Source organism: Somniosus microcephalus, chromosome 16 (genome assembly GCF_052327205.1).
Source record: "Somniosus microcephalus isolate GS21.2 chromosome 16, FLI_Smic_1.0, whole genome shotgun sequence".
Taxonomy (NCBI): Eukaryota; Metazoa; Chordata; class Chondrichthyes; order Squaliformes; family Somniosidae; genus Somniosus; species Somniosus microcephalus.
In genome coordinates, this window is record NC_141002.1 from 81092879 (window position 1) to 81118310 (window position 25432).

Below are 25432 nucleotides of genomic sequence, written 5' to 3' on the forward strand. Positions count from 1 at the left end.
CAACCTGACTTGGAAATATATCACCGTTCCTTCATCATCGCTGAGTCAAAATCCTGGAACTCCCTACCTAACAGCACTGTGGGAGTACCTTCACCACACGGACTGCAGCAGTTCAAGAAGGTGGCTTCTTCTCAAGGGCAATTAGGGATGGACAATAAATGTTGGCCTTGCCAGCAATGCCCACATCCCATAAAAATGAATTTTTTAAAAATTCCAAAGTTTCACGACCTTCTGAGAGAAGAATTTCCTCCTCATTTCCATTTTAAATGGCCGACCCCTTATCCTGAAACTACGCCCCCTAGTTCTAGATTCCCTCATGAGGGGAAACATCTTCTCTGCATCTACCCTGTCGAGCCCCCACAGAATCTTATATGTTTCAATAAGATCACCTCTCATTCTTCTAAACTCCAATGAGTATAGGCCCAACCTGCTCAATCTTTCCTCATAAGACAACCCCTTCATCTGAGGGATAACCTAGTGAACCTTCTCTGAACTGCCTCCAATGCATGTATATCCCTCCTTAAGTAATTATTAAACTGAATAAATCTGGGCTGGCACCACGAAAAAAATTACCATGAAAGTTGCTGGATAATTGGGAAGGCAATGTGATTTAAATGTGACTCCTGTCCTGTGCTTTGTGACTGACTGAATGCCCTCTGAAAATAGCCCAATACTACTTTCTCAGTGCAACTAGGAACAAGCAATCTGGTGCTGGTCAAAATGAAATCAGTCTGCAATTTAACAAGTGTTCCCCAATTGAGCACTAGCAGATAACAGAGTAATAACTGCAGATTTTTATAGCGTAAGTGACTCCCTACAAATTTTGCAAACAAAGCAAACTATGAATAGTATGTTTCACCTCGATCTGGCTGAGAGTGGTAAAACCACCCCAAGCCCCTTCTCAGTTAACCAACTTGTTAAGGAAATTTCACGAGTCCCCCACATTGAACAAATAACGTTCAGAATCTATCCTGTCTGTTCAATATAATGTGTAAAGCAAAAAAGAGAAAGGAAGAACTAAATACTGTAGCACCTTTCATGACCTCAGGACCTTCCAAAAATCTTTACAGCCAATTAAATACTTTTGAAGTGTAGTCACTGTTTTAATGTAGGAAACACAGCAGCCAAATTGCGCACAGCAAGGTCCCACAAACAGCAATGACATAATGACCAGATAATCTGTGTTTTTTTGTGAATATTGGTTGAAAGTTAAATATTGGCCACAACACTGGGGAGAACTATCCTGCTCTTCTTCGAAATAGTGTCATGGAGTCTATTACACCCACCTGAGCGGGCAAACAGGGCCTCGGTTTAACGTCTCATCTGAAAGGTGGCACCTCTAACAGTGCACCAGTGCCTCAGCACTGCACTGGGGTGTCAGCCTAGATTATGTGCTCAAGTCTCTGAAGTGGGAACTTGAACACACAACCTTCTGGCTAAGAGGTGAGAGTGCTACCACTGAGCCAAGCCTGAAAGCAATGAAAATGAAAATCGAGAGAGATGTATAAAATGTAGCTGAATCAATATTGCCTCTTCTACTCTATCATCCAAAGTCAAAATTACCCCTTAATTTCTCTATAGCAGAGCCTGCTAATAAGACATTCTGGGGTAGTATATGTAATTTTCCTGTCAAACTTCCTTTCCGAATCATTTTAAGAAATGGTGAACAAATTAGTATTTGCAGAATTATCAAAAAGCCCTAAAGTGAGATGACCAACTAGTCTGATTTACCCTTAACAATCCCTGTTTTAACATACAGTACCATTCTAGTGTCCTGAAGGGTTGTTTCAGGATTGATGAATGTTCCCATTTTGACAGCGGGGGGAAAGAAAGAGGCAGAAAAACAGAGACAAACAAGCAAAGAAATATTGACTGAAATGAGTACAAGGAGCAGGAAATATCTCATTTATAAGTCAAGAACAGAAAATGTTTAGGGATGCTAATTGGGAAACTAATCTGCTGTGTTTATCTGTGATTAATTATCAAAACAACACTGGGAATTTTGACAAAGATTTAAAAAGCAACAAATACAGTACAAATATAGTATTCTCTTAATGATGAAGGATTGGGAACTGTGGCAGAACAAAGGGATTTGGGTGTCCAAGTACACAAATCATTAAGAGCTGGTACAGAAAGTAATGAAAACGGCTAATGGAATGTTGGATTTCTCTCAAGTGGCCTGACTAGAAAGGGAAGGAAGTGATGCTTCCGTTGTACAGAGCCTTGGTCAGACCCCATCTGGAGCACTGCGTTCACTTTTGGGCACCGCACCTCAGGATAGAAGTCCAAAATATTCAAAACTCGGGTCACCCAGCAAAAAGCATGAAAATACCTCTTATGAATAAAAACATTTCTACAGTAAACACTTTGGCGAGATTATCAGTCGATCAGCTCAAGGCGACAACCCATAAACTTCATCTAAAGCCTGAAGTGAGATCACAGCCTTGATATTACTTCAAAGTAACTGCTTTATTCAGTTATACTCCTTATTGGCCACTGGGCTCCATGTTATCTAAGCATTAAGGCATTTGTACGGAAAGATTGATGACCGCAACCTAATCCTTGCAAGATTATTAAATAATTTACAGCTAATATGGCCAGAATATATTATAACCTGATAACTACTGAGCACTTATCATTTCAGAGACAACACATTTTGGTTGGAGAATTACAGACTGCAAACAAATTGATTAGATTTTAATGATTTATAAAAGTGAAAAAATTACCACAATAATACTTTGCAATTTTAGTCATGAAAATGCAGCCATCTTAAAGCAGCTTATTATTCCGGAGGGAAGGACTTCCAATATAAATTAACATCCCTGCAGAAATCTGTGAGAAGAAGTTGGCCAATAATGAACTTTGTAATAATAGAGACGAAAATAAAAACTGGGAATGTTACCAAATGGAAATAAAAACAGAAAATGCTAGAAATACACAGCCAGATTATCAGCATTCAGAAGAACAACAGAAAATTCTTGATATAAAGCCTTTTTACATGCTGATGGCTCTGCTGTGTATTTCTAACACTTTGGTATTTTTGTTTCAATGTTTTTATTGCCATTATTATGCCGAGATCAGAATTTAACACTGGGAAGAATACGGAGACCCACTGGCTGTAGTAGCAATCAGCTGAAAATGGGCCCGCGGTGTAGGCCATCTGATCAAGGCCAGGAAATTCCCTGGAGCTGCTCCCGCTCCGCCACCGTAACTTCACCGGAGGGGTGGCGGAAACCAAGCTCACACGTGTAAACGGGTTTCTGCCACACTTACACCGAATATACGGTGACAGGGCAGAAGCAGCTCCGGGGAAGGTCCCAGCCCGTGCTGAAAACACCTGACCTACTTACCTGACGTGATCCCCACGGGCCCGGAAACTCATGGAAAAACTGGTAAAATGGTAAGTACATGGTAAAATCCTGCTTAACTACCTTTTAACAAGCTTTTAACTATCTAACTTGGCTGACCCGCCACTTGCTGTCAGGTCTGTTCAGGGATGACAGACCCGACACTTGGGAAACTGACAAGGAGACGGGTTGACAGCGGGACACCGACCCGCTGTAAAACTTTTTGATTTTGACAGCGGACCCACCTCCAAACCCACACTCTGAGCGCCGGTAAAATTCCAGCCCAAATCTTTTCCAGCTAACAGGAACTGAAATGGTTGGTCTCAATATAGATGCTTTTTGACAGGCACCAGTCAGAGTATCTCCTCTCACACTGTTTTTCTGAGAAGCACTTTACATTTCCAATAGAGAAATGTTCTCCTTTAAGTTAACATTTCAACCTTCATACGATATAGTTTGTTCACACAGTTTTTGAAAAGTAACCTGTTTACTTCATTGAAGATACAGTGCACTTCTCTTAAGCGATTTCGCCGACCGAGGCAAGTCCGGGGCGGCCGGGGTCGGTGTCACAGGCCCCGCCCACTGCCTACTGCAGCCCGCACTCTCCAAGGGATTTTATGTTGATTGGGCTTGTTAAGCCCGCCCTGCGAGGTTCCCGGCCAATTAAAAGGAAGCGGGTCTGATGACGTCGTTTGATGACGCGTCATCAGCTGGTTTCCTTAAAGGGGCCATGTCCAAATTGATTTTGACAGTTGTGCTGATCAGCTCAAGATCATTGAGGTGCTGCAGACACTGACAAGCACTGCACAGAGGTGCACGGCTGCACCCAGACTCTCCCACGACTCCCTCCATATGCTTGTAGGTCCTCTTCCCTTCCAATGGATGGAAGACACCTCCCCAGGACACCAACGCAGCCTGGTTGCACATTGCACAGGAGGACACAAGCAGGGGTGTCGTCAAGAGGACCAGGCTGCAATGACGCAAACCTTTCAATGATCTCTATATTATATTAATATTAATATTATATTAATATGTATATATTAATGATCTAGACAAGGGAACTAGATGTAATATCTCCAAATTTGCAGACGACACAAAGCTGGGTGGGCGTGTGTGCTGTGAGGAGGATGCCGAGAAACTCCAGGATGATTTGGACAAGTTGGGTGATTGGGCAAAAGCATGGCAGATGCAATATAACGTGGATAAATGCGAGGTTATCCACTTTGGTGGCAAAAACAGGAAGGCAGATTATTATCTGAATGGCAATAGATTGGGAGAAGGGGAAGTGCAATGAGACCTGGGTGTCATTGTGCACCAGTCGCTGAAGGTTAGCATGCAGGTGCAGCAGGCGGTTAAGAAGGCAAATGGCATGTTGGCCTTCGTAGCGAGAGGGTTTGAGTACAGGAACAAGGATGTCTTGCTGCAGTTGTACAGGGCCTTGGTGAGACCACATCTTGAGTATTGTGTGCAGTTTTGGTCGCCTTATCTGAGGAAGGATGTTCTTGCCATGGAAGGAGTCCAGCGAAGATTCACCAGGCTGATACCTGGGATGGCAGGAGTGACGTATGAGGAGAGATTGGGTCGATTGGGCTTGTACTCGCTGGAGTTTAGAAGAATGAGAGGGGATCTCATTGAAACTTATAAAATTCTGACAGGACTGGACAGACTAGATGCAGGAAGGATGTGCCCGATGGTCGGGGAGTCCAGAACCAGGGGTCACAGTCTAAGGATAAGGGGTAGGCCATTTAGGACAGAGATGAGGAGGAATTTCTTCACCCAGAGAGTGGTGAGCCTGTGGAATTCTCTACCACGGAAGGCAGTAGAGGCCAATACATTAAATATATTCAAGAAGGAGTTGGATACATTTCTTAAGACTAAAGGGATCAAGGGGTATGGGGAGAAAGCAGGGACCGGGTACTGAATTTGGATGATCAGCCATGATCGCATTGAATGGCGGAGCAGGCTCGAGGGGCCGAATGGCCTACTCCTGCTCCTATCTTCTATGTTTCTATGTCTATCTCAGTAGATCAATTCCCTATCTTCTAGCCACCCCTCACACTCACCCTCATCCTAGTGCAAGCATACCAACTAACAACACGCAAGGGTAGGCACGTGTGTGTTTTAGCCAATGTTCATGTGAAGTTTCTGTTAATGTGCTGTTAAACATTGAAATCTTTATTTTCAACACTTTGTGATCTTGGACAGACTTGTATGCACCTTTGGAAGTGTCTTAGTGAGTTCCAGTGTATGGTGAGACATAATGGTACCCCCCCACCCCCCCAATGGTGATGAGTATGAAAGGAATGGCTTGGACATTGTAGGGATGCTTTATGTTGTTGGTGTGGGGTGGTGCCAACCTGGTGCATCATGTGGCAGCCAGGTTGTACAATGTTAAGTGAAGTCAATCTGGACATGGTGAGGCCATCCCTGGCGTCCCAGGCAGCAATGTGCTCGGGTGCTGATGCCATGTGTCCTGTGCAGCATCAGTTGATTGCGGAGAAGGTTGGTGTGGATGTTGGTGCTGCTGGTGTGCCCAGTGATGCAGGTGTTGGGGCTGATCGTGTTGAGAGTCTGAGGACCAAGGTGAGATTTTTTTCAAGGGCACCGTTGCTGATGGAATAGATGGCAGGTGAGATGACAGAAGCAATCTGTCAATGGTGAGAGAGGTTGTTCCAATGAGGTGACACTGGATAGAGAGTTTGCTCCAAACACTTGCAAGCTACAGAAAGCTCAATCTGTTTTCCAAATGCAGTAAGCAACAGCTTCTAACCTTGGAAAGTGAAGACCTATGAAATGGGAACTTTCATAGAACATTTGCAGCTGTCAGGTTAGTAATATCATCCCGTGCTGAAAACACCCGACCTACTTACCTGACGTGATCCCCGCGGGCCCGGAAACTCATGGAAAAACTGGTAAAATGGTAAGTACATGGTAAAATCCTGCCTAACTACCTTTTAACAAGCTTTTAACTATTTAAATTGGCTGACCTGCCACTTGGTGTCAGGTCTGTTCAGGGATGACAGACCCAACACTTGGGAAACTGACAAGGAGACGGGTTGACAGCGGGATTTTGATTTTGACAGTGGACCCACCTCCGAACCCACACTCTGAGCGCCGGTAAAATTCCAGCCCAAGTCTTTTCCAGCTAACAGGAACTGAAATGGTTGGTCTCAATATAGATGCTTTTCAACAGGCACCAGTCGGAGTATCTCCTCTCACACTGTTTTTCTGAGAAGCGCTTTACATTTCCAGTAGAGAAATGTTCCCCTTTAAGTTATCATTTCAAACTTCATACGATATAGTTTGTTCACACAGTTTTTGAAAAGTGACCTCTTTACTTCATTGAAGATACAGTGCACTTCTCTAAGTGTACAACTAAACTAAAGGTAGCAGGACAGGTAGATAAGGTGGTTAAGAAGGCATACGGGATACTTGCCTTCATTTGCCGATGCATAGAATATAAGAGCAGAGAGGTTATGCTTGAACTGTATAAAACACTAGTTAGGCCGCAGCTAGAATACTGCATGCAGTTCTGGTCACTACATTACAGGAAGGATATGATTGCACTGAAGAGAGTGCAGAGCAGATTTACAAGGATGTTGCCTGGGCTGGGGAAATTTAGCTATGAGGAAAGATTGGATAGGCTGGGGTTGTTTTCTTTGGAACAGAGGAGGCTGAGGGGAGACCTAACTGAGCTGTATAAAATTATGAGGGGCATAGCTAGAGTAGATAGGAAGGACATATTTCCATTAGCAGAGGAGTCGATAACCAGGGGGCATAGATTTAAAGTAATTGGTAGGACGTTTAGAGGGGATTTGAGGAGAAATTTTTCACCCAGAGGGTGGTGGGGTCTGGAACTCACTGCCTGAAAGAGTGGTAGAGGTAGAAACCCTCATCGCATTTAAAAAGTACTTGGATATGCACTTGAAGTGCCGTAACCTACAGGGCTACAGACCAATTGCTGGAAAGTGAGATTAGGGTGAATAGCTTTTCCTCAGCCGGCATGGACAAGATGGGCCAAATGGCCTCCTTCTGTGCTGTAAACTTCTATGATCCTATGATCTATCCACATTTATCCAAGACATACAGCATATGATATGAAGTATGCTCCCACAATTAAACCTATTATTTTTATAATATTAGAAGTTTCAGCCAAATTAAAGAAGCTAGAGCAGGAGTTTCAAAGCTTTATGAAAGGAAAACTGTCTGAATTTATTTGACCAGAACTTGGGGATAGCAAGGGTAGAATATTGGGATAAAAATTCCTCAAGATGCTCTGGTGTAGCACCATTGCAAATGCACTTGGGAAGATTTCTTTTGGAACACAGGGACCCGGGAAATGCTAGAAGAAAAAAGACCACGGTCCATCTAGATTTCCTTCTCCCATTCAGGTAGTCACATGATACAATGATAATGAAGTTGATGACCATTCAGGGCAGTCGATCTCTATCAATTAGTCTACAACAGACTTGGGCATGAGGCAAGGTAAACCTGCCAGTGATGAAAAGCTTTCAGAACCATAGCTTCAAAGTCATCTGTTTCTCTGAAACATGCTACACGTACCGTATTTCAGGTCTCAAATACACCATCCCAAAATATTATCTTTCAAAAGAAATCTATCGAATTTGTATACTTATTTAACAAGCATCTACCACCATTCAGTGTGAACTTTGCAGGCTATCTCTTTCACCAAAGTTTGAAATTCTGGTCTGAATGTATCAGACACAGCACATCTTAGTGCAGCTTCTGGATTTTTGTCTCGTCACTGTGAGCGGTATTTTAACTCCCTCAGAGTGGTTTTTGAGAATGGTGACTCACACAACGAGAGGCATTGCTCCCCATCCAGAACGTGGTGGGATACTGCTTGCCCTTTGCTATGGCGAGCACTGTTGGAGCTGCTCGTTGTTGGCTGGCATGCTTTATTCCACTGGCCTGGCGTGGTTAATTTCAAGCTGACCATGATGGCAGCTCCACTCTCCATACAGTGTTGTTGGCGTTTCCATGGTGCTGAAGTCCAGTGTTTTCACCCATGTTGCACATCGTTTTAGCAGATAACCAATAAGTAGTGACATGAATCAGTCATTCATGAAAGAAAGACTTATGAAATAATACTGAGCGGCCTACGGGTGGCGCTGTCCAGGGAGAGTATAAATACTCGGGCACGGGCCCAGCTTGTGCAGGACATTCTTAACAGGAACTAGTGAAGGACACAACTAGACCTCCATGTTGTAAAACAGTTGATTAAAGCTTTGTTTAATGCTTAGACCAAGTGCCTAGTAGTTTTCTTACGTCAAGTAGTAAAGAAAGAAGTAAAGCCCCCACAGCAATCAAAAATCGCCCACACAATACTTTTTATCTTACCGCTTTACCAACAAACGCACAAACAGGTTCAAGTACACATGCATACGCCATGGGAAGGGGAGTATTGAGATCACATGCCCAACGACGGTGTCTGTTTTTTATTTACTAACCAGAAAGGCATTTAGCCACATCTGGATTCCCAATGAGCCACATGTGGCTAATGTATTGGCTAACGCTGGTTTATTCCAAATGTGACCCAGGAAGTGTGACGCTAACAATTGGAAGTGCGTGCAGATGACACACTTGCATCTGGCATGCATCCATCACAGCAACATCATCCATTGCACAAAACATCACGATTAGTTGCAAATAACTTATTCAATCCATGATTTCAATCATACCGGTTAACGGGTCTATTATATAATGGCCCAGATTTTGCTGCCAAAATAACACTGAGGTTAATGGCCTTTATTTATGCGTAAATTGTACAGCAACTTCAGGAAGATGCGCGGTTAAATGCAAATATCCAAAGGTTGCTGTATTTGCGCAGGAGGTACGAACTAAACGCACCACAGAAAATTAAGTCTTGTCATCACAAGCGTAAGTACCCTTTTAACAGCATGATAATTGTTCATTACTGCCAATCAACCTCTCTGGTACTGAAAATTAACTATTACAAGTGTGGAGACTCATTCCTTCAGGTTTTAATTGTTGGCGATTTTAAAAATGTAAAAAGAATTTAAAATACATTTTTTTGACTTTTCCTCTCTGTCTCTTTTTTTCTCTCCCTCTTAATCCAATCTTTCTTTACCTCTCTTTATTTCTCTTTCTATACCTGATTTGACATTGAATTCATCCCCTCTAATTTACACTTCCTTTTCAGTCCTTGTGCTGTTAATTTCTCAATCCTTTAATCTGATTGGTTAAGAAGATACCCTGTTGGTTGCCCTGGTCACTCAGGTCCCAGATGCTCTGTTTCCCTTGATGCGAAGTTATCATCTCGCACTTCCAGCAACTTAGCGGGCAAAAATGTTTTGAGCTGAAGGGTGCAGGGCCAAGTCTAACTTACAGTAGAAGCCATTAGACGCCCTGCTACAGCAAAAATGGCCCAACAATATACACTGCATCACTTACTATAACTTTCTTGTTATTAGAAAATAATGTACCCTGCGATTCACTGTGAACAACGCCATGAGGGATCTACAGTATATATAAAAACACTGCAACTACTGCATATCTGTGTCTGGCATGCTTCAATTATCATGCTGTCACACATGCAAATTTCTGTCACTCTTAAAAAACAGTATTAAAAAGCAAGTCTGACCTCTAATTAACCTGAGCATCTGTTAAGACTAATGAGCTTCTAATCGATCTGAGCCAGGGAAAGCAATTATAGCTTGCGGCCTTAAAGAAGCGCACAGAGTTAACACATCAAGCTTTGCTTAGTGTAATGCCCTTGTTCTTGTAAAGCAACATTCCCTCTGACCTACTCTGAGCAGCGGCAGGAGATGTGCGAGTGGTATTCTCATTATGGTAAATCTAGCCATACTGCCATGTTTCCATTGTAATTTACCATGGTAAAAAAAAACACATTTTACAATGATTCGCAGGATTATTTAGCCAGTGATAATATTTAAACACGTTATCTTTCCATTTTTCACTTCATTCTCAATCTGAATAGAGAAAATAACCAATTTATACTGCTGAATTCCTCTCAAAGCAATATTTTAAAATGTTCACACTGGTTCTTGAGCTCTACATACTGTTTCATAACGTCTTTATTATGCATATTATGCATCATATAATGTTTATTATTCATATGTGTTACAGCCTCTCAATTGGAACCATTTTTCCACATATTTTTCCCTGATAGCCGCATCGATCTGAAAGCTTCAAGGGACTGCTCCGATATCACTTTTTCCCCTACTTGTTGGTCAGCTAATAATATTTAACAGAGGCCCCTTATTAAGCTGTAAAAAAAACACTCCGCACAATATCAAACACTCCACTAAAGGCTGTCAGTCCCAGAGTCCATTTCCAAGCCAATTCAAGCAACTACATCTGACCCACTAATGTTAACGTAATTCACACGAGCAATGTAAAACTAACCTGTCTATCTGCTTATCTTTCCCAGCTGAGACACGACTATCACAGAAAGACAATATCCTGGCATTCATACCGAGATCCAACTGAACCTACGGACTTCAGAATCCACAGCAGCATTGTGTCTCCACGGAGGGCAAGAAGACTTACGTTATTTTGTATATTTACCCATTCTCAGTTTTTTAACCTTTATTTTCTTCGCTACTGCTTGATGTTGGTTTTAGTAACAGTAGAAAATCTGGGGCAACTCACTGCAGACACGTGAAAATATTGGAGCCATTTTCATGACCCACACCAGTTGACAGTAATGTAATAATTGTTAAGGATTTCCACACTTACACCTATTTCTCTTTTATTTTTCTTTGGTTTTTCTTATGAGGTCATTTCCATTTTTCCACCGGCATTAGGACAGCGGGGGGTAAAATCCACATTGCGGGTCAGGCGACCATTGTACAAACTGCCTGATTTAAATTGGCCACTTTTATGCTCTAGCAATAAGTTGAAAATTACCCCCATCGTGTTTTATGTTGTAATAATTATAATTTTGGAGGATAAAAGCAGAGAAAACACTTTTAAAAAGTAAGATGTGGGTGCACTTAATTGGCTGGAAATTTTCTCGGAGGTGCTCCCTCTCCACTGCTGAAACTTCACTAGACATACAGCAGAAACCCTGGGGGCGATCTTGCCAGCCCTGGAGAGGCGGGTATGGAGGCGGACTGCCAGGAAAGTGGCAGAATCTGGGGGCGGGTACCCAACCCGCCTTCATGCCATCTTGCCAGGAGGCGGGTAGCCGTCCCGCGCCGGGTCCCGTCTCCTTGGAAGCAGGAAGGGATTAAAGCCTATTAACTGCCTGTTAACAGGTAATTAACAGGCAGAAAATAGGATTATCCCCTTTTTGCCCTTACAGGTGCGGGTTTCCCGAAGGCTCCGAAACCTGCCAGCTCAGCGAGGCAAGTACTGGGTATGCGGGGGGTCGGGGGGTGCAAAAGTGTGGTGTGAAGGTAAGTGATGGGTGCAAGAGTGTAGAGGTGAGTATCTGAGGTAAGTGCAAAACGTTAGTAAAAGTGTACTTACCTTTGTTTCTTCCTACAGGCTTCCGTCGGTGTGTATGCAGAGAGTCTCGCACCTCCACTTTGGGGATGACAGATGGCCGTTGCATTCTCAGATGCAACAACCATCTCATTTCTGTAAAGGAAAGAAGTTTGATGAGGTCTTGAATTTAAGACCTCATCAAACTACAGGAAATGTCACTGTTTGACAGCTTCACAGAGCTGTCAAACGATGACAATTCATCTGTCAAAAATGTTTGACAGATGAAGGCCTAGAAATTGGGTTTTGGCGCAGCAACGGCTTTAGCGCCGGAAGTTAGTGCCGGAGCTAAGTCGCGCTGGTCGGGCCAAAAATTCACTACTTCTGCGCCCAAACGGCTGCCGGCGCTGCTGAAAGCTGTTAGCACCTGAAAACTGGCGCTATGCGCTGAATTTCGGCGCTATTCCGGCGCTGCGGCGCCCGCTGCGGTGCGGCAGGTTCGGGAAGTGCAGGCCTCCTCCTTCCCTTAAGGAGGACCTGCCTGCACCCGGCCGCGGCCCGCGATAATCTTATTAAAAATGAGCCCGGCACCTCGGACAAGTGCCGGGCTTGCTTCTGTTGCGGGGGGGGGGGGGGGGGGAAGTCCGGGGAGGGAGCTGCGGCCAGGCGGGCGGCGGGAAAGCGGCCGGCCGCCGCGGGGCCTTTAATGCGCCGGCGCAAACTTGTGCAAGGCACCTCTGCCAGAACGTTGCTTGCAGCTGCCACGGGCGAGGCGGCCGCAAGTCAATTTCCCAGTTCGGGCGGGTTACCATGGCAACCGGGACGCTGCGCACACCGATGACGTCATCGGTGCCAGCGCAGCGCTACCGGTCTACCGCGGCGGAAGGGCCCCAGGCAATTTAGGCGCCGGCGCCAATTGCAGCGCTAGGCCCTCTAGCGCCGCAAAATCGGCGCTAAGGGCACTGAATTTCTAGGCCGAAATGTCATACGTTGGCGTTCTCTGCAACCGGCTTTCCCTTAATTGGCCTGCTAAGCCCGCTGGGCTGGCTTAACAAGGTCAATCAAGGGAAAATAGCGTGGGTTGGCCAGAAGTTGTTGGAGGCGGGACTGAAACCCGACAAGTGGGAGTCCCGCCTCCAAAAGCTCCCCGTTGGCAAAATTACCCCCAGAATTTATGCGCATAAACAAGGCATTTGCTGCACTTGAGGTAAAGTTACACTGACAGAGCCAGAGCAGCTCCGAGGAAACTCCCAGCCATTGATTTCACAGCACACAGTCCTGCAACAACCCTGGTTATAATGGGAAACAAAGGCACATTTTAAAACTTAATGCTATGGCTTACAAATTTACTTTACATGCTGTATAAATAGATGGCGTGGGATAACAGTTTAATCCTTTTTTTCCCCACTTGTTAGACTGATCTAAAGGAACGCATACACTTGATTAATGAAGTCTTGAAATGCAAAATGTCAATTTGTTATTGACACGGAAAGAAGCTATAATAATGCATATTCCATTTTCTCAATAGGGGATCTAATTAGCGATGTCTAGTGTGTGTCCTTCATGCTCTATAGTTTTGTTTTGTTGTCATTAACATCAAACAATTGATATTTCTTACACGCTTATTTGCTAGTAACTGTGCTCACAAAATACACATGTTGTTGGGACCTCTACGCCCATTGCATTAAACCATAAGCACGGGTAATATTCACATATGCATCTGTTACAAATTTGGGGGTTCCACAGACATATTCTACAGTTCACTGGCATCCGTCACTCCTGTACGTAGATCCCACACCTATGTGCCAGAGTTGGCTTACACTGCCCAGTATTGACTTATATAAGTGTAACTCAGGCATGTAACAATAAACCCCTTCGTGAACTGAACTGGATATCCGTATCTTTTGCAAGTGTTCTTCTTCAATCTTTTCAAAGGTTGACTGAGAAACCACTTGGTATGACGAGGCCAGATACGAATCATTAAGCTGTTTTATTTCATAGCAAGTGAACACTTAGGCATGATCAAAATAATTCCTAAATGACCTGCGTTCTCCTTCTGAGCTTCTGGGGCTTATAGTACTCCTGTGAAGCGCCTTGGGATGTTTAACTACATTAAAGGCACGATATAAAAACAAGTTGTTGTTGTTGTTGCAGCTTTCTGTATTGAAAACCTTGTCCGACTACCTATATTTCTGTCTCTGATTTTTCATACTCAGAAAGGGTAGAACCAGAGCGTCCCGACACAACAAGGTGTTTATTGATTGATTGCCAATACAGGCTAACAAATTGCTTATTTTTTATATTTTATGGGGAAACAACATCAAAGCTTAGCTCATTAGCATTTTAACCACCTATCATCTCAGTGCTTTGTTTTAAACTTAGAGTCATAGGCCTAGGAATTCGGTATAGCCGCGTTTGGGGCGCTAGTCCTGGCGATGCGCAAAGTTTAGCGCCAGGCGCAATTTAGCGCCACCTAGCACGATATTGGGTTGCAGCGCCCCTAAAGGTGATTGCAGCGCTAAATCAGGCGCTGCACGCTACTCTTAAGGCGCTAACCCGGCGGCGCAACCCAATTTCACGGTGGCGGGGCGCAGCGAAGGTGCTGTCAATAATCACTTTCCCTGAGACACACTGGCGCCGGCCAGCTCTTAAAAGGGCAGGTCAATTGGCATCACCAGACACACTCACTGCCTTGTAGGCCTTCAAAGCGGTGGGGCCTACCTGTGGTGCACCAGCCTAGCAAGACATGGGAAGGGTGAGGCAGAGGGCAGAACGCCTCACTGATGGGGCACTGGATGCTTTGGTTGGCGCAGTGGAATCAAGGCCAAGGAAGATGGTCGGAATGTGATTTATGTTTTGGACAGTCTCCCGGGTGTGAGAGGCAGTTATGTGTCAGTGTATTAATTTTGCTTTCTGTTGCCATAGCTTTCTCATGTTTGAAGGAACCACATTTTGTGTAATGAAACACTTTCTTCATTTACAATGGCCAAGCCTGCTATTTACATGCATCTTGCCCTTCACAGGCTTGGGGGTATCAGACCAGTTCCATTCCTGTTCTTGGAATGGCAGCAAGCATTCCGTGAGAGGGGCCTAGAAGCTACTTCTGATCGGCCGCTGACGCGCAGCCTGAGAAGAGCCGCTCGCGTAGAAGTTCAGGCCAGCAGGCATCTTCTCAGCCACCGACAGAGATGTCCTGCACCTTATCTGAGGCTGCAGATCTAGCTGAAGCAGCTGGCACAGCTCAGTCACCACCTCCTTTCTAAATCGCAGCCTTCTGACACACTGCTCCTCCGGCATGTTCATGTAGGAAAACTGCTGTTAGAAAACCCTGCCAATGTAAGGTCTGCTGTGGCGACGTCTGTTCGCCCTCCTCCGTCTGGCCATGCCCACCCCCCTCTCCCAGCGTCTCAGTGCCCTTTCCAGATGATTCAGCAGAAGGACGTTCCCCTCCAATGCCCCCATAATAAGTGCCCACAGGAAGGTTCCCCGTTGTCAAGGCTCACCAACAGCAAGGTGATGGTCAGAAGGCTGAAGATCGTCTGCCTGCGCTGGCTCAGTGGTCAAATGACTCTCAGTGTGCAGCTCAGCAACTCTTTGTAGCTCTCGAGGAAGTTGTGCTCCAAAAATGGCTGCCGCTTTTAAACCACACCAGTCCCCTTTAAATAACGCTCCTCCAGCCCGAGAGCAACTTGGTAAGGTTCCAGGTAAGCTGTCACTATTAGCACCAGGCGCTACGGAGGGGGGCACCACTGAATTTCCGGTCCGGGGCGCCCAAAAGGCGTTGTACACTCAAATGACATCATAATCAGCCTGTGCCCATGAGCGGACGCTAGCCGCCGCTAAATGCATGCTTAATATGGGGCGAGGTGCAGGGCGCCCTGCGCCTGCCCGGAAATTGGCTAGCACCCCACTTCTCGGCCTCTTTAGGCGTTAATCGGTGGCGCTAACAACCGAATTTCTCCCCCATAGAGTTTTACAGCACAGAAAGAGGCCCTTCGGCCCATCGTGTCCACGCCGGCCATCAAGTCCTGTCTATTCTAATCCCATTTTCCAGCACTTGGTCCGTAGCCTTGTATGCTATGGCGTTTCAAGTGCTCACCTAAATGCTTCTTGAATGTTGTGAGGGTTCCTGCCTCTACCACCCTTTCAGGCAGTGAGTTCCAGATTCCAACCACCCTCTGGGTGAAAAAGTTTTTCCTCAAATCCCCTCTAAACCTCCTGCCCCTTACCTTGAAACTATGCCCCCTGGTTATTGACCCCCTCTACTAAGGGGAAAAGTTCCTTTCTATCTACCCTATCTATGCCCCTCATAATTTTGTACACCTCAATCAGGTCCCCCCTCAGCCTTCTCTGCTCTAAGGAAAACAACTCCAGCCTGTCCAGTCTCTCTTCATAGCTGAAGCGCTCCAGCCCAGGTAACATCCTGGTGAATCTCCTCTGCACCCTCTCCAATGCAATCACATCATTTCTATAGTGTGGCGACCAGATCTGCACACAGTATTCCAGCTGTGGCCTAACTAGCGTTTTGTACAGCTCCATCATAACCTCCCTGCTCTTATATTCTATGCCGTGGCTAATGAAGTATCCCATATGCCTTTTTAACCAACTTATCTACCTGTCCTGCTGCCTTCAGGGATCTATGTACATGCACACCAAGGTCCCTCTGATCCTCTGTCCTTCCTAGGGTCCTACCATTCATTGTGTATTCCCTTGCCTTATTAGTCCAAAATGTATCACCTCACACTTTTCAGGGTTAAATTCTATTTGCCACTGTTCTGCCCATCTGACCAACCCATCTATATCGTCCTGTAGCCTGAGGCTTTTATCCTTGCTATTTACCACTCCACCAATTTTCGTGTCATCTGCATGTCATCGTGTCATATGTGAATAAGTTTTGCTTTTAAGAAATCAACATTTAAAAGTGACTCTTTTTTTCCCCCAATCTTTTTTGTGGAAAAATGGGGGGGTTTTTAATCCTGAAACACGACAGCATCAAAAGTTGCTGTGTGTAACAGACTGCAATTTACATGAAGCATCTGTTTTTCATCAGCAAAACCATCAATTAATTTTTTAAAAGCACATAAAAAGTTTGTATAAAGTCATAGAGCCACTGCTAATGTAGTTATATACATAAGTGATATATTGTAAATTATTTATAACACATCTCTGAGATATTTACTCCTACATTAAACAGTGCATTTACCAACTGAACCATCAGGGCAGCTCCATATACTGATCTTTGATGAAAATTAATGCTTTTATGGTAATGGTTAATGGCATTTCATTCCTCAAGCTATTTGTGAAATAGTACTATGGGACTGTAATTACTGTTAGAGAATTGATCCAAAACCACAATATTTTCCATTACAGTGAATCGAACTGTACTTAATAGTCCGGTTAAGTACTTAAGTTACTATAAATGCGAATAGCAATTTAAATGTTTGCCTAGCGTGCAAAAGGGATTGTTGAACTGATGACCTGCGGGAATCAATTATCACCTCTACATCTGTGGCTAAAAAACAGAGAGTATATAACAGAGAGGGATTTCGTCTCCACAAGGCCTGTGCGGTGGTCACTGCTACCAATGTTGTCATGGACAGATGCATCTGCAACAGGTAGATTGGTGAGGAAGAGGTCAAGTAGGTTTTTCCCCTCGTGCTGGTTCTCTCACCAGCTGCCGCAGTCCTAGTCTGGCAGTTGCGTCCTTCAGGACTCGGCCAGCTTGGTCAGTAGTGGTGCTACCGAATGCCTGACATAGGTATGTGAAGAAAATCTGTTTAGTGCTCTGCGTGTTTGATGTAAAAAGACTACTGAGCACTTGGTTTGAGTGTAAAACAAGGCTTTAATCAACTGTTTCAAAACCATGAGATTTCTAGTTACATCACTAATTCCTGGTTACAGAAACATCCTGAGCAAGCTGGGCCCACGCCCGAGTATTTATACTCCTTGGACGGCGCCACCAGCTGGCTGCCCAGTGTTACTTTGTGAGTCACTATTCTAACATGGAATGGCATACAAATGTCTGGTCTTTAGAATGCTGCTAACAAAAAGGAGTAGAAGAAATTGAGGGCACCCCGTCAAGTTATTTCCTGTTCTTCCATTTGATTGTATTTTTGTTTTATTAACTTGCCACCAAAAAAATATTGTTAATAGCCAATCCTCTTACCCTGTGGAGGTTGGAAGTCAATTGCTTTCTATTCCTCCTTTTAAAAATGATCTGTACACTACAAGGAGGTAAGGCTTGGATGAGCACAGATCATAACTACACATAGAGACCGATAATGTGATGCCTTCTGCACAGTGCCAGGACCTATTCTCCAGAAGCAGTCTATTCAAGCTATCCAAAATGAGTTGATGTCTCCACATAATGAAAGGTCAGCTCATCATTATACTTACATTTTGCTCTTGGCTCGTTGCAAAGGACATGCTAGGAGAACATCAAGTTCATGAGGGTGGAACTTCCAAGGGTCTGAAGGGTCGAGAACCAGAGGACACAGATTCAAGGTGATTGGCAAAAGAACCAAAGGCGACATGAGGGAAAACTTTTTTACGCAGCGAGTGGTTAGGATCTGGAACGCACTGCCTGAAAGGGTGGTGGAGGCAGACTCAATTGTGGCTTTCAAAAGGGAATTGGATAAGTACCTGAAGGAAAAAAGTTTGCAGGGCTACGGGGAAAGGGCGGGGGAGTGGGACTAGCTGAAATGCTCTTGCAGAGAGCCGGCATGGGTTCGACGGGCCGAATGGCCTCCTTCTGTGCTGTAATCATTCTATGTTTCTATGATTCCAGAGCCAACAGCTCATAAAGGGCTGCTAGTTCTGTGACAAGACTTCTTTTGGGGGTGAGGGAGCGGAGGAAGTGCAATCGTGGTGGCGACGTCAGAACATTGCCCTTTGAGGTTAAAATCCACAAATGCAAAAGGTAAGCTGGGTGGAAGGTCTCTCGGGAAAAAATTATTATTCTTAGGTAAGGTTTTCACTTTGACGTCCTTTCCAAATAGGCGCTGGTATATTAGGTATATAATATGGTGCCTTATTGAGCCATGCTGGTAAGCAGACTGTGAATGCACTATACACTGACTGGCTGCATCGGGTGTACTGAGCACCTTAGACAGATCAAACACCTCAAGCCTCTGTGCCCAATAATAAGGGGTGCCTGTGGTTGTATTATCAGCCCTACAGAATCTGCCCACTGCATGAGACAAAAATAATATGGGCAAAAAAACAAGAAGCCCAGCACACAATATTTATATACCATTAATGCTCAAAGGTCAAACAAGGAGTGGAAATTAAGACATGCTATTAGAAAACAGACATTTGTAATTTGTACTTACAAATGAAGTGATGATAGAATTTTTCCCAAAAAGCTATGTGGTCTATGCTTACACATCATCATTTTCCCACAGGCTACAATAGTGGGGCATATTTGCTTCTCTGCACCAACCTTAACACAAATGTGAACGAGGATAGGTCTGAGTTAGAAATGAGCCATTTTTTTGTTATTAACCAATGCCTATATTTTTTTTTATCCCTTGCTTAGGTGTTACAGGAAGTGAGGCACAGAAAACGTTGCCCTGTTTAGGACTGATGTGCCTAGAAACACAGAAAATTCCTCAGCTTGCGTGTTAAAGGAAGTTTAACTATTTCACTAACAGCAGACATGTAAGTGATGCTGAGGATAAGCAAGATGTCAAAGCTTGAACAAATAGTGCACAGTGTCGACCTATGCAAGATGCTGGGATGCAGCCACATCTCAATTGTTAACTTGTCTCCTATTATAAATAGCCCAACCCAACCCAACCACACTGTCATTGAAGATCCCACCCAATCTTTGTTGCCATCATCGAGTCCAATCAAATGTATCAACCCAACCCCAAACCTAATCACTGAGGCAGCTCACACTCTGAAGTGAATGAAGTTATAGCTAAAAGGACGGGATTATAATTTATTCATTTGATTTTCATTCATTCTTTTAAAAAACAAATACTTTTTACTTAATCCTCCTCATGTGGCCGTCTTGGACATTCTGCACTGCTGCTCAGCCATCGGGTTTTGTGCATTCCACAGATTCACGAAAACATCTGAATCATCTAACTGGCACTTTGCCAGCTTAACAAGTATGAGCACTTCATTATTACAGGCGAGTGCTCATTGCTCATTTTACTTCTCTTAACACTTGCAAATTTGGAAATACCCTACAAATCAGAGGTGAGTGTTGTTTTCACTACACCAGCGCATCCCTCCATTATTGACATAGAAGACATGGGTCAATAACCCATTCTGTGAAAAAAAGGAAAATATGAGCCAATGTTGCATGCTTGAAAGACAGAACTCCCATTTATACAGGCCTTCGTCATACTCAGGACAGCCCAAGGTGCTTCACAATCAAAGAGTTGTTTTTTGAAGCATAGTCACTGTTGGTTTATAGACAAACACTGCAGCCAATTTGCACACAGCAAGATCCCACAAACAGAAAATGAGATGATTGATCAATTATTTTGTTTTGGTGATGTTGGTTGAGGGATTAACATTGGCCAGAACATAGGGAGAACTCTTCACTCTTCTTCTTCAATAAGTGGGATCTTCTTAGACACTGCACTGATGTGTCCACCTAGATTATGTCCTCAGATGCAGGAGTGGGACTTGAACCTACATCCTTTGCCTCAGAGAGTAGGGAATGGAATATTCTTTCAATTTTTGGCAAATCCTATTAATACCACATACTCCCAGGTCAGATGAACCATAATCAGATGTACAGTAAAACTCCCTTGATTCTGCTCTCCCTCAAAAAGTATTGTACCTTCTAAAGCCTTTCACAAAGCTATCATGAGTCTGTCTATTAAATCACATCTGCACATTAACTGTGGGGTTTTCTGTGTTTTAGCATCATTGTCCAAGCAATTATCTATTACATTTATCACTTCTTATTTAAACTAGAAGACTGAAGTGCCAATATGAATTTTTCAATTTACCACAAGAGTTAAACTTAGAATGTGATTTTTTTTACTACTGATTAGTGTTAAATACTGGATAATGTTACAGTATGAATCCACATGGAAACGTGTTGAGGCTGTCAAAACCTATTTCAAACAGAAGCCTTACTGTCAGCAGGGTAAGGAGACTTTCATCCCGTCACTCTCAACAGGAATCAAACTCAGGACAATCTTTGTGAAAGGAATTGGCACAACTGCACTCATGATCGCTACTTGTTATTTTCTCTTCCTCTCCTCAAGATAGAATTCTGTTATGTGAATTTTTCTGAAATGGACAGATCATTTATTTGCCAAAACTTGTACATAACCAGAATGGCTATTCTGTACTCGTACCTGCGTCAAGTACAGAACAAATTGGAACTTGGCAACAAAATTCATTTTCGTACCATTTGAATGGATAACTCAACACCTTTTATGTAACCACTAGCCTGTCATCAATCTTTCTGCGCCTACACTTTGCTGTACAGTACTGCTGGATTTGAAGCAAGAGCAGATTTTATATCTGTATATTAGATGCCAATAAAATTAACCATTTTTTTCTATTAACACTGCCTAAAAATTCATAGTCGCTCTGTGACTCACTGCTGAAACCAGTTGTAAATGGGCCTCAGACAGTACTACAAATTTATAGCCACGCTGTACATTTGCCATTAGTGTGACCTGATCTTTCGCACCAACACTAATGCCAAATGTGCACTATAAGACTGCTGATTTTTTTTGCAGAAATTAGAATCTGGCACCAATAGCAAGACCATCTGGAGGAGAGGCTGTTGCCCCACTTGTACTCCACTCCCCAATCCGCACACAGCATACTTCATTACTTTTAAAAGTTTTTTTTTAATGTATCATGATTCAATTTCTGGTGTCTGAAAAGAGCCGATTATCCCATTAATTCTTTTCAATCATTAGAAATATTACCAGGAGGCTGCGCCCAGTAATCAGAGCTCTGTGGACCCGTGGAGCTTGGCTTTTCCACATTCAGTGATATAAGCAGGCATGGTAACAGCAGCCTCTGCTGGCACAATGTTAACAAACTATACATAGGAACATAGGAATTGCTAGACAAGAAAAGACCAAGGTCGATCGAGTTCGCCTTCTACCATCCCGGTAGTCGCATGATACAACGATAATGGAGTTGTTGACTAATCATGGCAATCAATCTCTATCAATCAGTCTACAACAGACCCACACATGGCCGAGTTGGTGTCACACCACTAAAGCACAATACTTCTCCTGAATTTGGGAGGTTTTCCACATGGTGCCCAGATACTTACAGAGTTGAGAGTCTGTTTCTAGCAGCCAATAAAGAGTATTAAACCACACTTTATATTAATAACAGTAATTCAAAATTAAAGTACCTTTTAAATAGTTTTAAAGTCCAACGGAGTGCTATTTAGGATAATCGATAAATCTAAAATTTCCCCTTCAAATCTTGAATGACCCAGAACTCACTAGTGGCTCTGAGCAAATGCGTTATCCCAAAGATCTATTCTAGATTATACAGTATATCACAAAGCTATCGTGAGTCTGTTTATGTATTACATCTGCACTTTGAGTTTTCTGTGATTTTGCAAACACCTGTTACGATAATCACTTTTTTATTTAAGCTAAAACATACTTAAATTGCTCAACAGTTCGGTTCACAATTTGTTCATATTTACTATTTTCTAATAGGCCAAGGTGGTAATTAACTATTTAACTTTTGGTAAACTTACCTTCTCTCTCCACTTGTCACATAGGAGCTCCGAAAGAAGCCCAGCAGCTCATCTGCTATGTTGGCGCTGTATTTTATTTTTACAGTGTAACGTTTCTGTGCCTTCAGCTCCCTGGTCAACATAATCACTAAAACTTGGTTTTGCGGATATAGGGAATATTTTCTAATCCCAAGATGGTCAGAGCTGTTTGCAACAGTGACCTCTGCCCCTTCAACCAGCAGCTTGTCTGCATGCAGCACTATGTACTTAGTCGAGTTCACGCAGTGTATCTGAATGCTGACTTCGCCAGAGAAAGTAAAGTTGTCCATGAAAGCGGTTATGTTCAGATCATAATGATGGGGCTTTACAGAAGCGGGCAGTCTTAGCTGTGCCCATGGCTGTCCCACGGTTTTACTGTGATTGGGGTTGCTGAGGCTCTCTCTAGTCTGGTTGAACTTGCCCCCAATGTGCACGGTAGCATTCCCTACCCTGTTGCTGCCGTCATTAGTACACTCCTCAAACTTGACACTCAGGAGCACCGCTATGATTGTGACAATGATAAGACCCAAGATGGAAATGGCAAAGCCCAGTACAAGTCTTTTGTGCACGGTGATGTGCCTTTCAGTGGTCCTGGGTCGAACCACCACAGAATCAGCCCACTGATCAGACAGCCCCCTTCCATTCCTCAAGGAGTCCTCTTCTATTACCATCTGCGTGAAAGACATGCTTTTGTCTCGTCTATCCTCTAAAGCCATCACACTCCCACTGCTAGTCTTTAAAAAGGCGCAGGTTACCAGAAAGAAAATGGTGATAAAGGTGCCTCCTTGGCCGCCAGTCTAAGTCAGATGTACGGAAGGAGAGCAGATCTTCGTTCTAAATGGGAAAACAATCCAATCTTCTGTCATTGGAGGTTTTGCATTTAATATTGGCCTGCAAGTCTATAATGTAAAAGAGATTGTATTCTCTCAGTTTAATGAGAGGCTGTTTGTCAGGCAGCAGATTACATTCCACTTGTCAATTTCTCCTGCAAGCCCATGTTTTCAGAAATTTGCGGCTCGGTATTGGAAAGGAATACTCTTTCGGCGAAGGATCTGGCTGTTGCTGTGGGTAGTGACAATGGCTGTTGGCAGTGGTGAATCACCATTTCCACTGCGTTAGCATCTTTTGTGAACGGACAAATTCGGAGCTGAATGATCAAGATGCCATGGTCCTCCACGCCCTGGACAACCCTCCTGAGAAAAGTGCAGATCACCAAAGCAACAGCTGTCACATCTCTCCGTCTGCTGCCTGTTAAAGGAGAGAGATTCAGTTAGAGTATGGATATCAGGCAAAAGACCCTGATAACTGGGGAGATCATATTAGGAGCATGGCAAACTGTCAGCTCATAAGGCAGCCTTGCTATAGGTTGCTGCCAACACTATTTTTTGGTAACACTCATACTTAATAATAAATCGTGGATTCTCACTTTAGGTTCAAGCAGCACTCCCTCGGGCTCTGCTGCAAAAAGCAAAATTGAAAGGAAAGACTAAATGGTTGCACGAATACTAACGACTTGCAATTCTGCAAAGACCGGCTGGCACCCTCTCGATGGTAACATGGATTGTTACTATCCGATTAAAATGCACACAGAAACACATCATAAACAATAGATCATAATAGCAAGAAAATCACTGAAAACCTGCTTGCTGCTATAGAGCCCTGTGCATATTAACACACTGGTACAGCCACGTTCCGGTGACCTTTCTTCCCAAGCAGCCAAGATAAATTAAAGCAATCAAGACAGAGCAAGAGATGCTGTCCCAAGATAAATGCGTTTGTGTTGTCTGGGTCCCGACTCAAGTCAGATTCTTTTACGACGCGACAGTGGTAGATTATGTGACCACACTCCCTTTATTAATTTTTCATTTGTTTAGCAAACACCAGAAAATATATTTAAACAACCACGAGCAAATTCACAGTATATATATATATGCATAATAATGTAATTTATATTTGGAATATATGCACTTCAAAAAGTCTCAAACAAACCCCGTTCACCATTGCTGCGTTGGGGATCTCTGCAGAACTGCTGGTAGACAGATGTGTTGTTGGTTGTGAGTTGCAGGTTGAGGAGGAAGTTCCCGATTGCTCGCACTGCTCCGGCTCCGCTCTCTGCCTTTGCTGGAGTTCGCTCCGCTCCGCTCGCTGTTCCCGCTGCGCCGCTTGTGCCCGGGAGGAAGCCGCGGATGATTGACAAGCGGTTGGAGCGGCTCCACTGAACCGCCCGCCAGCGTCACTTGTCTGCCTCCGCTGCTCCAGCCTCCCACATCCAGAGAGGGCGATTGGCACTCTCCCCCCGCACTCGGTCACCAGTCTCACTCGCCCACCCAATTTGTCATTGCAATTACAAATCTGCTGCAGTTGTGTATTTTTAGAGATTAGAAATGCACTCGCCCCCGGAAATAGCTCATATTAATAAAGGCTAAATGAGTTGTTAAACTTGCAAAAGAAGCTGCCAACGCTACTTGATTTATTGAGCACGTTTCTCATTAGTCCCAGCATCATAAAATAGTTTATATATCTACAGACAGAGAGAGGTAGATCGACTGATTCCAAAATGACTCAATGCAACATGTCAAACAATGAACAACACTTGCACTCTCTTCAGAAATGGCCAAATCGGCTAATAGTGCCGATGTTTCCCACGAGTAGCAGGATTGAACCGCTGGCTCGGACACCCCAGACTGCACTTAAACAGACCAGGGCGGATGACATTGGTCCGCGCTGACAGAGCGAAGTTCCAATCGGGATCTGTAAGATGCCCCTTTTATTGGCATTCTATAATTTCCCACTGTTTGCGCATTGGTGCCGCACAACACGGATGTTTAAGGGTTTAATTGTGTGCAGATTATGTATGAGGCGGTCGGCAGGACTGTTCGATTGTATCCTTGCTGTCCTAACAGTGGTTCGCAGTGAGTGAGTGAGATTT

At 43.9% G+C, this 25432-nt stretch overlaps 1 protein-coding gene across 3 annotated transcripts in view; it reads right to left on the minus strand.

Annotated features, from left to right (window-relative positions):
* LOC147106322 (thyrotropin-releasing hormone-degrading ectoenzyme-like) overlaps positions 1–24767 on the minus strand; it is a 155670-nt gene extending 130903 nt beyond the window's left edge. Inside the window, exons 1-2 of one of the 3 annotated variants that reach the window (XM_086009318.1) lie at positions 24502–24767; positions 22486–23751 (exon numbers count right to left, since the gene is read on the minus strand). In XM_086009318.1, coding sequence (XP_085865444.1) covers positions 22486–23219 — 734 coding nt within the window. In that variant the 5' untranslated portion in view covers positions 23220–23751; positions 24502–24767. Of the gene's footprint in view, positions 1–22485; positions 23752–23929; positions 24193–24492 lie in introns of those variants that run through there. The other 2 variants (XM_086009319.1, XM_086009320.1) reach the window with 2 other exon arrangements.
* Between the last annotated feature and the right edge of the window lie 665 nt (positions 24768–25432).